The sequence below is a fragment of the Lepeophtheirus salmonis genome, chromosome 6 (assembly GCF_016086655.4).
Source record: "Lepeophtheirus salmonis chromosome 6, UVic_Lsal_1.4, whole genome shotgun sequence".
Lineage (NCBI taxonomy): Eukaryota > Metazoa > Arthropoda > Copepoda > Siphonostomatoida > Caligidae > Lepeophtheirus > Lepeophtheirus salmonis.
In genome coordinates, this window is record NC_052136.2 from 19252737 (window position 1) to 19269499 (window position 16763).

At 33.2% G+C, this 16763-nt stretch overlaps 1 protein-coding gene across 2 annotated transcripts; it reads right to left on the minus strand.

The window, feature by feature from the left end:
* Nucleotides 1–1492: 1492 nt before the first annotated feature.
* LOC121119635 (transcription factor ets-4) lies at nucleotides 1493–10842 on the minus strand. Of its 2 annotated transcripts, none has more exons than XM_040714357.2 (5): nucleotides 10527–10842; nucleotides 3840–4434; nucleotides 3623–3771; nucleotides 2857–3277; nucleotides 1493–2794 (listed from the first exon to the last, which is right to left on the minus strand). In XM_040714357.2, exons 1-5 carry the CDS (start codon nucleotides 10563–10565, stop codon nucleotides 2457–2459), a joined length of 1542 nt encoding a protein of 513 aa, XP_040570291.1. In that variant the 5' UTR covers nucleotides 10566–10842; the 3' UTR covers nucleotides 1493–2456. The 2 variants fall into 2 exon arrangements, with proteins under 2 accessions (XP_040570291.1, XP_040570290.1); XM_040714356.2 differs by lacking the exon at nucleotides 10527–10842 and adding an exon at nucleotides 4679–6427.
* Nucleotides 10843–16763: the final 5921 nt, after the last annotated feature.

Genomic DNA, 16763 nt, shown 5'->3' on the forward strand with positions numbered 1-16763 from the left:
GGATCTCAGAGAGCAAGAAAACTGTTCTTCTGATGATTAACAAGGTGGTAACATCGCACCCGTGTTGGTTCCAACAGTATTCTATGCCGGCGCATGACACCAAAATTTCCAAGATTCCATCCAAGACAATTTTTCAGCTTTATTGGACGTCAAGACCTGGTACTCAGCTCTCCCAACATAAAATCCTTGGAATTCCATGTCTAGAGACACTTAGAGGACAAGACCTGGATCAAGTCCCACTCCTTCGTAAATCCTAGCATCGTGCATGAGGCCAAGAAGGTAGATCTTGCTCAGGCCAGAAACGTATGTCCCACTTTGGGTAAATAATTGATTGCGGATTGGTGGATAAAGGTACCCGAATCGAAATAAATTACATTTCTATACTTATATTATTAAATAAATGTCGTAGAACTTTGACCATATTACTTTTTTATTGATGTTGATGAAGTCAAGCTATGTCTGAATTTATCTGATAGACACTGTAAAAGAACATTTTCATTTTTGTTTTGTCTTAAAAACAACAATTTTCGTTCAGAAATTTGGGATTTTACATTTTGGCAGAGTACATTTTTTATAATGAAAAGGGACTATTAGTACTGGCCTTTCTTTCAATAAACATTGAGTAAGAATCTGTTTTAAATTTGCTCAGTACAACTTTAAATTAAACAGTAATGGATATTATTCTACAGGACTTTACAGATGAATATTTATTGATCAAATCTAATCAAAAGATTTGAAGTTTCTGGCGTTGATCTTGTGTTTTTGTTCATTCGATGGGACTTCTTCCAGCGTCAATAATCTTTTTGATCCTTTGCTTGAATCGTGCTTTAGCCTTTAATGCATGTTCAGTTAAAATCATCCTGTAGTTCTTGGTGATGCTAGCCTTTAGGGAGTTAACACTTATGTAGGAGTTGACCTGTTCTTTCAGGATGTTACCTCAAATAATAATCGAGAATTTCAAATTTGAATTTTGGCTAGGCCAATTTTCAGCATTCACAAAAAATGGAACCCTCTCATATAGCAATGACTGAGTAGTCTTGGAGGTATGGAACGGGCAGAGTTCTGTCCAAGTATCACATTGTTAAAGCCAAACTCAGCCTCCATCCAGGGTAGCAAGATGTCCTTGAGGATCTTCAGGTACTCTGCTGTTATCCCAAGACCAGCCTCTGAGAAATGTGACCGTTCCAAAAACCATGACTCCGTGGAAATTCAAAGTGAAGCAGAGATATAGCCATTTAAAAAACTCTCAATTTATATGCAAAGCCCTGTATATATTTCATCATAATTCATACTATTTTGTGGACCTATTTCCATAAAACGGTAGTATATGATATATTAGTAACACTGCACAGCTGCTAAATTTGATCTACATACACCATATACAATATTAGTATACAATTCTGATTAATGATAAGTATATATTATAACTAATTGTATATTTGTCAATAAATATTTATTCATACAGAACCTCCGTTCAAAAAGACTAAAGGAATGAACAATATAATTTGATTTATTAATAGACAATTTATTAGAAATATAATCAAAATCATAGATAGAATATAAACGAAAGAAATTCAACCTATTAACATAAGGCTACAAATCATACTAAAAACATATAATAAATATGTTAATTAGTATAATATTATACACGGTGTTACATTTATTGTAGATTGCAACCTTTCCCCATTAAAGAAACATGGGGAAAAGGCCCCAAAATACATATCAATATACTTTTTTACAAACACATTAACATAAAGACATTATTATATATATTAGCATTAATATTATTTTTTTTTGTTCACAGAACATACTACTCAATATATCTTAGATATATGGGAATAAAAAACTACCATTTTGAAAACAGTCACTCATTATTCAAACATACATAAATGAGTGCTCATAATAACAGAGTGAAAAATGGATGAAGGCACATTGAATTGATTTGAGAGCTCAAAGAGTATTTGATACTCGAGCAACCACTCGAAAAACAAACATGACTAACATCATCACTTCTCAAAATGGAATTGAAAAGGAAAAAAAAGAAGAAGTTTAACAAAGGGTAGACACAGACTCGATAAAAAAGTTTTAAAATAACATGTTAATAATTAATAATGAATTAAGTTTGTTTTGGTACATTCAATCCAAACTTAGTCTGTACACAAAGAATTACCTCTTCGTGTCAACTTTGTAACATATCAATTAATTAAATACATTTGCTTGAAAAATACATATAGACCTAACTGGTCCTTAACAATATATATAGATAAAATATTTGTATAAATTTTTAATATAAAAGGTTAAAGACTCCTTACCAACAATGGGTAGCATCTCTAAATTTAAAATTTTTTTATAGACATATATACAGAAAAAAAAAGGTGATAGAATGAATTACAAATCCGCCTGAATATTTCTTTGTACTTGATTTTTTTTTTTTAAATATGCTCCACTTCCCAATATTACAAATGATAAGGATGACAAAATTGGTAGACAAGTCTCTGAGAGCGCTCAGTTTTCTTCATAATCCCCTTTTTATAATATTGTCTCAGAGATCTTGAGAGCTTATCATAGTTCATTGCTGGACGATTCTTCCTCTTTCCCCAAAGAGTGGCTACTTTGACTGAATCCACAATTTTAAATATACCTTTTTCTCGATCCATCCAATGGATACAACCCGAATATAAATCCGGATGGAGAAGAAGCTCCTTAACAAACTGCCAAAGGTGAATATTCGTTGTGGAGGTTTTGATAGTTGGGATTTTGACAGCAATGTCGTCATCGTCCGTATCATCTGTTTCTGGAATAAGATTAAGATATGTTACGCTAAATTCAATTTGTAATTGAATTGTAGAAATCTACCTTCATCCTCTGGAGGTATATTGGAGGCGGGTTTGACGACATTCACTGCATTGTTTCTATTCAATTGACTGATAGCCATTGAATACGGCGGAGGCGGGGAAGTGCAGATTGAAGAGGGGGAATTGACTGAGGATGTGTTCATTCCATCCATGGAACAAGGGGATCCCAGGGTGGTATCACTCATACATCCATTGGTTTCGTACATGTTTGTAGAGGGTGAGTTTGCATCAAGGATATCCAAAACAGCAGATATATCAAATCTTGACTCGTTTTTGATACTACTTGAACTGCTGGAGTAGCCTTCATTACCCGATGAATGGACAAATTGCTCTGGGGGAGGTAGAATTTGTTCCATTTCGGATCGGTTATACTCTGCAGAGCTCCGCCATATATCCATTTGGGCATATAAAAGATCCCCACCCTAAAAAAAATATATATATTACAAATATTATATCGAAGGAACTTTTAAATAGAGTTTCCACATGAATCATACATGAAGACGTAAACAACGCGTTTGGAAATGTACAAATTGCCATAATTTTCAAACCTCAACAATTATCCCTTTCAAAATAAAGAGGTTGAGATATTTCAAATGTTTCTTGTTTGTGAGGGAGAAGATAAAATGGTATGTTAGTAACTATCGACGTGCTTCCATCGATTCTGCTTCCTCTACATGCAAGAAGCATTATTTTCAATCACATAACTTTTTTATTTTATTAAAAGGTTGTGAAATCCCATCACACTTATTTAATTTGTCGAAACTTACCTCTGGTAGTCTGAGTAAAAAGTCGTTCTCTGTAAGTTTTACAAGATCTGATCCATCACAATCAAATGGATTTTCAGCTAGAATACCGTAATGTTGCATAGTCCATTGTATCCATCGTGCAACGTCTTCCTTACTCCAGAGGCAAGGATCTACCAAGTTTAAATAATCAATTCAAAATTAATTTAATTGCATATTTTAATAGAAATAGTATAAGTACCGTGTCCGATGCAAAGTAAATTACAAGTAGCTTGAATGTCTCTTTTGACTTGCTCAACAGCCATGGAAATAACTGGCTCAATCTTAACATCCTCATCCACTACTGGGATTCGCTCTTGTATAAGATATTGTCTCAGTAAAGGAGTGTCATTTTTCATTTGATTAATGGGTTCAATCTTGACATTGACTGATGCTTGCAATTGTCTGAATTCTTTCACGGAATCCGACATTACCAAGGGGGAGAACGGAGAATCCAGAGATGAAAATACTCTCTGATAGGGATTTGGTCGCGACTTGATTGGGGATGACTTGATTGCGGATGTAGTAGATGAAATAGAGGAAGTGGATCCAGGAGAAAACATCATTGGACTCATCATATCCGACGACGAAGAATAATGATCATAAGAACCTGAAGGAGATGGAACTTGGCAATCTAAATTCAAGGTAGGGAGTGGATCCGTGATTTCCAAACTTGGTACTTCACAATCCAATAGATTTAAATCAAATTCAAAATCCGTGCGATCAGACAACAGGTCAAGCCGATTGCTATGATATTGAAAACTGCTCAAGTTTCCGAGATGAGTTCCTTGAACACTCTGGAAGAAGAAAATCTTTGGTTAAAAGAATAATGGAATTCCTAAGTATATTTTGTTGGTTAAATAATTATAGGGGGACAGAAGGTTTAGAGATATACATGATTACAGGTGGCATGCATTGGAATTGAGAGGATCCTACATAAATAGTCAATTAAGTAATAATACATAATAAAGATCTTTTAGCAAATTCGTAGATGGTTAAATAATTGGGTATTATCAAGGGAGTGTGGAAATACACACTTACAGTTGGTGTGGATGGGAATTGACCGTAGGGTATTACTCCTCCAGAAGCTCTTTGATCAAAAGGATTGTGAAACATCCTTTCTGTTGAATCCTCACAATTTGAAATAGGATTTTCAAGATAGGAACTAATGATTGAGGAAACGTTGTTGCCCAGTTTGAAAAAATATTTCAAATCCTTTAAATGAAACTTAGCAAAAAAGTTATGTTAATTAATGAGGATTGAGAGAGAAAAGACTTTGTTCAACTGAATCAATTACAATAACTGACAGAAAATAATTATGTGCTATTATTAATAATGTGTATTATTTTGGGAATATCGCTCTCAATACGAAATTCGCACGCCTTTTTATCTAATTTTTGGTGTGTTTCTAACAAATACTACAATTATTGTAGAATATCAATACTACTTCTTGTAATAAAAGGGTGTTTGACGTAAGTATTCATATCAATGACGACAGGTAAAATGATCCCTTTATTCTTACAACTTATTTATCTTTAACGTGTATAAGAAATGAAATACTATAATTTTGTTTTGACAATATTAACCATTGGCTTAAAAAGAGATGGTCATTAATATTTTGGCAGTGATGTCCGCAGGGTGTGGGCTCAAGGAACTGTAGAACCCCCCAAAAAAAAAAAAGGATTTTTTCCTTTTTGCTACAAAATTTTATATTTGAAATTGTTTTTGAAAATAGCTTTAAATTTTTTTCGAAAAAAAAAATAATATTTTGGAAAGAGTTTAGATTTTTGTAAATACCAGTGAATTTTTGAAATTTTTTTCCAACAAATTTAATTTTGGACTGTTAATTTTTGAATTTTTTGGATTTAAAGAGATAATAAAACATATTTTATAAACTTTTATTATTTAAATAACATTATTTTTATGTCAAATACATTTTTGATAATTTTTTCAATGAAGTACATTATTTTGATATCTTTATCAGTATTAAAGACATATTTTATTACCATTTATCATATAAATAACATTATTTTTATGTAAAATACTTTGTTTGATGATCATTATGTTGATGACCTTTTTATTTAAAAGACATAATTTATGACCTTTTATTATTTAAAAAAAGAAACATTACTTTTATGACCTAAATATAAAATACATTTTTTTAACGACTTGCTTTTATATTAAAGATATTTTTCGATGATTTTTAACAAAATATTATAAAACATGCAATTCCTAGCCCCAAGCAAATTACCCCTACGATAATGTCATCTTTCAGTAAGATGTGACCCCACTCACACTGCCAACATTACTCAGACCTTCTTAGCTAACAACCTTGCTTTCATGGACAAGAGAATGTGGACCCAACAATTCTGAATGACAATCATCTCGACTTTTCTTTCTGTCCGTACATAGAGAGGAGGACCGTTAGCATCCGTCACCCGAACGTTGAAACCATAAAGGCTTCTGTCAACAAGGAGTGGGTTGCCTCGGACTCGAACTTCATCTACAATACTTGCATCTATTATCGCAAGAGGCTTGTCGCCATCTATGAGACCAATGGTAACCGAATAGATTAAATCAATTTGACATTGGCTATGTATCAGAAAATATTAATAAAGATTTTTATAAGATGTATAACTAAAGAATGACTTGCTATTTTATTTTTTCTTTCAAAGTGTCTAAGTTTCAAGTTTCCAACAGCAGCTCATGGGTAAAAAAATGGGTGTGAGTACTTCAGGTTATATTGTGCAAAGGTGGTGAAGTTGTTTTCTTTTTTCTACTGATGTTTGTCTGAATATGATAGGTATTATGATGTTATTTATGACAATCATTATCGTAAATTTTTTTAGATTAAAATCATGAACTTACGATTACATAACAACATTTGTATGCACACATTAAATATTTCTTTTAAAAAAAAGATATAAACATAAATTGCATTATTTCAAATGTTTGGGCCACAGCATCATATGTAGTCAGTCAACACAAAACAAAGATTGAGGTTTTTTTTCTTTAAATTCAGCCTGGATTTTGTATTCTTTGATGAATAATTATCGTTTGTTTCTATCAACAAATAATTATTCCTATTATTACTTAAGGTGTGCGGCAAATTGCACTTTCATCGTCACTATGAAAGAATTAGACATTGATATATTTTTTGGGAAAAAATTTAAAAATCTACAACCGATTACAAAAAAGTATAAAAATTGAATATCAAATATTTGAATTTTTTAAGAAAAAATAAACAAATATTAAATTTTTATTTAAAAAATTTCAAAAATCTACGGCTGTTCACAAAAAATTAAATTTTTTGGAAAAAATACAAAAGTTATAATATAAAATTTTTGAAATTAAATTTAATACGGTAATTTTTTTGGAAAAAACTTCAAACATCCATAGTCATTAGCAGAAAATTAATTTCTTTGAAAAAAAACCACATTTATTTCCAAAACGGAGACAAATACAAAATAAAAGTTATGTCAGAATTTTAAGTTACGTACGTAAGGCTATATTTAATCAGACCAGATTACTGGGTTCTAGAACGCAAGTTTTTTCTTCAAAGTAGTTGGTTTTTTTTTTCATAAAACAAGATCGATTCCCCGTGTCTCAAAGTCTTTTTTAAGGATAGGTTGTCAATTTAAAAATGCACCAAAGGCTATTAAAAATCCAATAAACGAATTATTGAATAAACGGAAAAGGGAGAATATATTTTAAATACGAATTAAAATAGGGAACTAGGAAGAGGATTAGTGAGTTAGTCTTAGTATGTACATATCTTCATTATGGTCGAAAAAGGAATGTGGCAAGTTAGTAATGCCAATGACAATAAATAAATCAAAGGGTCAAATATTTGAAAAATTGCTTTATATTTCCCAATATCAGTATTTTCATGTGTTGAATTATCTGTTGTATTTTCAAGAGTGTCAAAAGAAGTTTACCTATTATATAATCATCGTTTATTTATAGTAAATCGTTTTACTTTAGAATTTTAACATAAATAAGTTAAATATAAATATTCTTCATTGGCTATCTTTAAGATAGTACGAGTTGTATTTGTGTTTTGTTTTTAATCTTTTTATGTAAAGAGTCCATCCACCGAGACAGGTGGATATATACATACTCGCATGAACGTCCTTGAAGAGAGAGGTCAAAGAGACAAAGCAAATGAAGGTGTCTTTTCTTCAACCTGGAACTATTTGCTGCCAAGGGGGTTATTTACTCCAATGGGAGATTCACTCATATCGAATGAGTAATGATAACGAATATCTATAATTATAGACGTTTATATATAATTTGTATCAACACACTTTATTTTTGGGTAATAAAAGCTAAGGAGATAAGCCGTGATGGTATTGTATGCATTGATAAGAGATACTCCAAATGACGTCATATCTAGGGTTCTCTCTCAGAATCCCGTGATCCCATTTCCCCGGAACTTATTGGGTGTTCAACCCTACGGAAAATTCTTGGGGAATCTTGAGTTTAATTATTTAATAATATAAGTTTGATTCACTAATATTAAGCATGTTCATGACAAATTATTTGTTTGTTGTGTGTCGTGTTCAGGGGCGTTTACAGGATTTTATTTTGGATGGGGGAGGGCTTGGCTTTTGGATTTTCTTTTGAAAATAAGTTAGAAAAATTAAATTTGTATTAAAAAATTGAAATATCAAATATTAAAAGAAAAATTCACAACTGTTCACTAAAAATTCAATTTGTTGGAAAAAAGTTTCAAAAATTGAACTGTCTGGGGAGCCAGGGGGCTACATTCCCTTGGACCAGAACCTCTCCAAATTATCCAAAAGCCAATTTTGTACGCAAATCGATCTGCCTTCTTCCTTACTTGCGGTCCCATCCCCTCCAGACTCCTAGAGCTCCTTTGCGCATTGTACACGGTGGCAGAGGACAACTTGAGAAAATCGATGATCGTTTCACGGAGGGCGACAATGATCGCTGTACGACGGTCGTACAACGACGGAAAACATTTTCAACGTTTCATAAACATAACTTAAACAAAATTGTCTTTTAAATCTGATAAACTTGTTTGTAAAGCTGTACGCCTAAGGGTTCCCAAGAAACCCTGGGTTAAGAAATTCTTAATTGTAAGCCTACACCCTGTATATATGTATACAGGTCTTTACTCGTATATAAATCATGAAACAGGAACTAAGGGGCTTCTCTCAATGTCATAAAATCAGGAAAAGGATTACATATTATATTAGTTAGTCTCTCCCCACCTACATGCCTAAAGTCAACCCACGAACAACCAATTCCCTGTCCATGTACAAATAATATATACTATGCATGCAAAACTCCTCAACAAAAACCCGTTGACCTCGAAGAATATTGGCCATTTCTTTTTCTTTTTTTATTTTCTAAAGTGTAAAAAATATATACAAGAATATATATTGTGTACAAGTTGCGATGTTGTACAAGTTGTGACTTGTACAAACCAATTATACAAGTTGGAAACAAAAAATTGAGATGAATAGTTTAATTGAAGAGTTTGGAGAGATGCAACAATTGAATATTCCATGGATGATTAATAACTAATCCTGTAACTTTTGACTATTTGATTACAAATAAATAAAAATATAAGTGTTATATGGCACACTATAAAGTTCAAAGCCCACAAATTCATAATAACCATTTGATTGTAAGGGATCAAAATGAAATGAGAGTATTAATGAACCACCTACTTTGTAGTTAACTACCCATGGGAAACTCAATTGCCACCTGTACAATTTGCTTGTACAAGTTGCAACTCCTACAGACATTGCATAAGTTAGTGTTGTGTAGAAGTTGTAATTGGTATAAGCAGATTCTACAATTTGAAACAACTTGTAAATGAGAAGAGTACACTTTTGATGCAGAGGAATATTATAATTGATATATTAATCAACAACACTCATTGTTAATAAGTATTCTGTGGCACTTTATAAAGTTCAAATGCCCAGAGTTATAAAGATACATATATTACTTGTCCCTACTAAGTAATTTTAAAGGATCAAATTGCAACAAGCTCAAAATTAGATGAGTAATTGTAAATTACGAATGAATAGTTTTACTTGTAATCAAAGGATAATGCATTAATTGAGGATTTGTTAGATTATTTTGATTTATTAATTATGTCTTTTTATGCTTTTTATTGATAATTCGAAACAAATGGGTTAGTTTTACATTGCAGAAACGCCAACAGTCATTATTTAACTTCTAAATACATAATAAATTCGGGATTTGCATACATTTAAAATGAAATAATAACACTAATATGGTTAGTAATTGACACAGCAGATGTTGAAATGGAGTAAGACGTACAAGTTGCAACTTGTATGATTATATAAATTGTCTTAATGCACGCGCAGAAAAAACTCTGGTGCAGTTTTCATGAATTTTTATGTACTACCATATTAAAAATATATTATAAGTAGGCTACTTGCTTGGTAGCATTTTTCTAAGGCAGCGCAAGGCAAAAAAACTTTCATTATTCTCATACTAATGTAAGTATAGATAGTCGTAAAAAAAAGGTACTGAAACACGCGCTTCAGGTACCAAGACACTATTAATACATATATTGAAGAAAGGAAAAAGACCTTGAAGATACTTTTTATTTTCGAACCTGATAAAAAAAGGGAAAAAAGTGGGCATGAAGAAAAAAAGAAAAAAACAAGTGGCCTTGGCTGCTGCTTACTGCTTTATTTTATCATTATTGATGATTTTATATTAGAATAATTCTTCGTGCATTCATATAATTTAGATCAGATTTCAACATTTGCAATGAAAACGGAGATTCAAAACAAGGCATTCAACTACGTCAGTCAAAGAGGAATCATAATATGCTATTCAAATTACACTTATGACGTATGATGTTACGTCAGAGATCACTTACCAATTCTCCTCCAAGCATGAGATCCTTGGGCAGAATCATTTTTTCGTTTTCTTATATTTGGATATGATGTGTGTGTATATTATATAAGTTCCTTGACTGAATAATCCTTTCAATGACCCTTGTTTGAAGGAACGGATCAGACGTTTCACTTATTATATATATAAAAATAAGTCCAAGATAACCAATATAAAACCAACTACTACTTTCTATCTGTACGACCCGATACGAAACAAAATAAGTACTAAAATCAATTTAATATTTCATTTTACGAAACCCGCTTCCCTGTACTCGTACTCGGTTCCTCACCCGTGAACGCGAAGGCAAAGGTTTCTTTATTCTACCTGTGAGAACCATTTATATATATATATATGTAAAACCTATGTGTTCAGGGAAGTAAGTTGCCTTCTTTTTCTCTACATGGAACAAAGTCCCTCCTTAACGAGGAACGCACTCTTTTTTCGTGTGTGTATGTTTATCACTTGAGGTGATAGTGTGCTTACAACATACTATAGACCTAGTCAAGTGCCTAATGAAATATAATTATTCTTAAAGAATGAAGCCTATAGGTACATGTATATTCATAATGGGCCTATTTGTTCCAAGATAGGTATTATAATATGTAGCATCCCTGACGTAATATTGTAACTCTTTGTCTTAAAATGTTTGTTAAAAACTGTTAAACTACTCTGCTATTGTGAAAATGTAAAAAAATAAATATTGGTCATATATATTCAAATAGTACTACCGAATGATCCATTACACCCTGAACACTTTGAATTTTAAACTTCAACCAGATATAATTAACAATAGAATTTCGACAAAATTAATATTATAAATAAATGTTTCTATGAGCTCTCTTCAATCATTAATTTAGCCGCCCCTTGTGGCAATGATGGTTTCCAGGTGAGGGTTTAGTGGCAATGGTAGCTTCCAGGTGGGGTGTTAAGTCTGGCCCCCGCTGCTGGTGTAGTCCTTTGTCATGACGTCCCAGTATTGGCTGATAGTGGCTATGAGGACCTCACAAGGTGTATCAAGGAGATTGATATCAGGGCTATAGGGGGTCCATCTCTACAAGGTTCTGTTTACCCATTTTTTTATATCTCTTTGGGTAGTCTGGTGTGAAACCCCAAGATCTCTTGCCCTAACCCTCAAGCACTTGAGGGAATTGGCCCTGGAGGTTATATTTAACTCCTCCCATATCCAGTTTGGCCTTTTTGCCAAAGCCTTTCTTCCTCCCCTACGCTTCAGAATTGCTGATGGTCAAGGAGACGCCCAACTGCTTGCGGTGCGTAAAAAGAAATTCGTCGATTACGTTCAAGTGTAATGTTTTCGACTTATATTTAAGCTAGACAGCTAAGTTTTATTTTGTTTGATAACTAATTAATAATACTTTAATATAATGAAATATGAGTTAATTTCAATCACTCCAGCTTCATTAATTATTGAATTAGTAAATGTTTATATTTCAATTGACCACCCGTTAAATGTAGTGACTAATACAATTTTGAACACAAATAATTAAAATTGATAAAGGTTCAATTAATCTTTTTTACATACAATCCATTGTGTGGATTAATTTTTGGTACTTTGAAAACTGTTTACGGCACACCCAAAGGATTATCGTCAATTTATTTTAATAAATTGACGATAATTAGTCAAAGAATACAAAAATGTTATGTAAGGACACAAACAATCTTGAAAACTCATTAAAAATATTTGAAGAATTGTCCAAATTTTGCTTAAATATCATATATCCTTTATATAGCCTTATATAATATAATTGACAAATTTTGATCACTATTAGGCTTTATTCAAATTGGTGGGATAAATTGAGATACTCACAAATATTAACTATAGTTTAGAATCTTCCTTTAATTTATGTTACTTAATTTGACCCCGATATTATGTCCATTCAAATAGAATATCAGTTTCTATTTGTAATTTTTTTTTTCATTGTGTCAAATAATTTTTGCTACTCTAAATACAATTTGCAGTACACCCAAATGATTAATTAGAATAATTAATTGATAGAAGTTGAGTGTAATTTGTTGAAGAATATATCATTCATATTTACTTTTGAGAAAAGTCACTCTAGTTTGCTTTTGTGTTGATGAACTACATATTATATATATATATATACATATGATACAAAATCAATACTATACATAAATTCATTCCATCATCACAGAAAAGTAAAAAGAAAATGATTTCTCTTTTTAGAATATGCATGTTGATATCTATCAATGTAATTATTAGACCTACATATTTTTTTTAAAGAAAATATATATTTTTTGAGTTCAAATAAAGAGGGAAGGAGAGGTTGTAATGAATAGTTAAATATTCCGATTCCTCTTTTTTTTTTTATTCAGCACTCAAGAAAAGAAAAATGAAACATCATGTTTTTCGTAGAAAGCTCTGCAAATTTAATATTCTAAGGTAAGGAATTTGACCCTCAATCACGCCTGGGAAAGTCATTAGTGAGTTTAACATGCGTATATGTATTAATGAAAGCTTGAAAGGGGGAATAGCCCACGTACATATGAGTACGCGCACACAAACACTCAATTTCTCTACCCAATTTGAGGAGGGAAATTGCCATATTTCCCCCTCGTGTGAATAGTAATTAAGTCAGTAAGATATTTGTTTGAAATTGTGACTACACGACATATGATGAACTCCAGGAATGAACAAGAGACCCAGTTCCTTGAAAAACACGAGTGCAGAGGCTGTACTCTCACTCAACCGCCACCTTCAAGATGATTTGGATGCCTCACAAAACGAGGATATCATTCATTACTTTAATCTACCTCAGCCCCTAAAGGAAGAACTCTTTACTCTAGCCTATCGGAAATGGGATCATCAGCGAGGTGTCAAGGCTCTACTACGTTTCTGGTTATTCCTAGTTGATAGTCACAAATGGAACACTATTCGAACTCCTCGATATATCTACGGAGATAAATCCGCTAGATTGATCATTCTTGAAAGGCTCAAGTCAATTCAAACATGCACTCTAGTCTTGGATATGTACACATTTTACCAAAGGCAAAAGTCAACATGTGGACAAAATGGACTCAGAGATTCCTACAAAGATTCTAAAAAAAGATTTTCCTTAGATGATGAAGAAAAAGAGACTCTCTATGGCGTTTTAGTGTCTCCTTCCATCTCTTGTTCCATCACAGATCTAATAATTCCAAATGTTGTCAATGATAGTATGATGTATCTTATCATGAGATATTGTCGAAAGTTGAAGGATTTGAATATCAATTTTAGTGTGAACGTGGATGACTCCTCTATAGCGCACGTATTTGAGGATCAATTTATTAACAGAGGCCTACGAACATTTTTTGCTGATGGAACATCCCTCACTTCCGCCTCCCTTAAAACCATATTTGAGTCACAGCCTTTTCTTGAAAGGCTCCTAGTTGACGAGCGTATCTTTGAGGACTATTTGCTCAACGTTCATGATGATAAAGAGCTCCCTATTCGTCGAATCAGTCTTGCAGTCAAAAGAGATTATTATGGAGATAACTACTACCTAGGGATTCTTGCATGTGCCTGTCCCTACCTTGAGGAGATTAATATTGAATTTTTACATCGAAGTCAAGTCTCTGGATTAGTAAATTTGGCAAAGCTAGAGTATTTAAACAAACTAGCCATTGGATACGTTGGCTATCCCAAACTAAGCCCTCTTCTAAGTGAGATCGGTCATCGTTTAAAGAGCTTTAAATACTGTTACTATGGAGAAGATAATCCTCCCTATTTAACAAGGATCTTCATACTACTTCCGAATCTGGAATCCCTCTCCATCAATGCACAAATCCTCTATTTCTCGCCTTATATCCCCGCCCAGCCTCTCTCTCTATCTCCAACAACATTAAAATTCATTCATTTAAACATTCACGCCATTATAGCCAAAGACATATGGACATCCATCATGATTCACTGTACACACCTCGAGTCTCTGGAACTAACAACCTGCGAGGACCTCGAGGACATTACTCTAACATCATCTGTCTTTGAGGTCTCCAAAGATGCTCTATATTATTTGAGACATTTGAGTATCAGAGGAAGACATTGTGGGGATGTTAAATTGACTGAGAAGTCAGTTAGTCTTATTAGTCAGAGATGTCCACGTTTAATTACATTAGAGGATACATCAACCTGGTCATTGACACCCTGTTCATGTACGCTGAGTGTCAGTAAAATGAAAAGACGTCTTTGAATTATAATATTCTTTCCTGAGGTGGGTAATTGGACTCGAGATATAAAAACTCGATTCGGACAAGAGTCCATATTTCAAAGTCTTGTGCAACTCGAATTGATCTCACTATCTAAGATTTATGACTTGGTTTGGACTCAAAAATTTATTTTTATATGTAACTCAAGAAAAGCCTTTACGCTACTATGGAGCTTATATTAAAATATTGGACTTGCAATGAGCTCTCAAAAGAAATATGAGGACTCAAAAATCAGTAAATATTCAAGGGCATGTGCTCAATGTCTTGATACTCGACTTGGACTTGAAGTAGAAGGACTCTTCCCCATCTCTGGACTTATGATGACGCGGATTCTTTTTTTTTTTTTTTTTTTTTGAGGAGGGACAAAGGATTTTTTAATCCTGGATATCCGTTCTTTATTATTTTCTTCTAGGAAATTGATAGAGTTATTCTTATGATAGTGACTTGAAAGAAGTCAAATGATATTCATTTAAATTGTGCATACATATTTTATTATGTAAATCACTCATATATATATTCCTATATTAGTAAAAAAAATTGCTATGATCATGTGTTAGAAGATGTTATGTGTAAACCTTTATCTTACTCCTAATGTAATTTCTGTAGCTCAAATATTTCGTTTTTTAAAATATACAGAAATATATACTTACAAACATTTCCGATTTTTTATTTGTTTTTCCTATTACTACACCTATAGTGCAATGATTTTTCACTCCAAGTACTTTTTATTGAATATCAAGCAAGACGCTTGCCTGGCAAGTATCCAACTCAATGACGTGAATTATCCTTCATTGCAACAAAGTTGTACATATTTACATAAACAAAGGACCTCTACGTTTGAAATTATTCCAGGGGAAATATAAGAAATACAGAAAAGTCTTGACAACAGCTTTGAATTGAAGGAAAGGTCATTACATATCTTATTTGAAATAGGAAAACAGGTACAGAGTGTGATCTTGTCTCTCCAGACAGAGGACTTGGCTATGTTTAAGAATTTTTAAATCTCAATATTGCCTCCCCTGGCGTGCATCGCAACAAGGACACACTTCCTTCTCCACGATTGGGGAATAAATACTGTGCCATTCGATGCCATTTTTAAACTGACGCCAAACGCTTCTGGCGTAGTCTCCACAACTACAAAAAAGTCCCACATACGAATGTCTAGTTGTTGCAGGCACTAAAAGTATGATGTTAAACTACGACCGCACGCTATATACGGTCAAACCTGTATTAAGCGGTCAGAGAAGGTAAACTTATAAAGCAACTGCTTAGTGTAGATAACCTTTTAAACCAAGTTTCATATTTTTTACAATTATATGTTTGAAAACTGAGCTTGACATCCTTAAAATAAGTGGTTGTTAGACCCGGTTTATCTGTAAATGTACAGAGTGAGAACTCAAAAATAAGAATTCGTTTCGAGGCCGTTTAGTCTCAGTTCCAAAAGTCTGACAAATTTGTACTTGGCGTTTTTTGTGCGATCAAAAATGTTCGAACAACAAGCCAAACGCAGAGGGTCTCCTCCACACACAAGTGGACACAGTTCTGAACAGGATAAATGATTGCTTCATCGGTGAATCAAGAACTTAGGTAGAGCTAACCTTCAGGACAAATATCCAGGTCGGGTCATGACTCTTAGCGTCGTGGCGTCCGACCACAGCAAGTTACATCTCTACTTCTTAAATGCCAACGAGAAAGTCAACATGGACGTCCACTACAAGGTCCTCAGGTACCCTGTCTTCCCATGGCTGAAGAGCATGTTCCCCAGGGACAACTATGTTTTTATTTAAGACGGTGCCCTGGCACACACGTCCAAGTAAGGGCAGCATTTCTGCAGAGAACTTGGCTGCCTTCTGAATGGACAATTTTTAGCCTTCGTCCTTATCCGATGTTAACCTACTGGACTTTGCTGTTTAGTAAATCTTGAGGGTATGATGAACAAGACTTCTCACACGAATTTCGATGCCCTGAAAGCCGTGATCACTGAGGAGTGGAACAATTT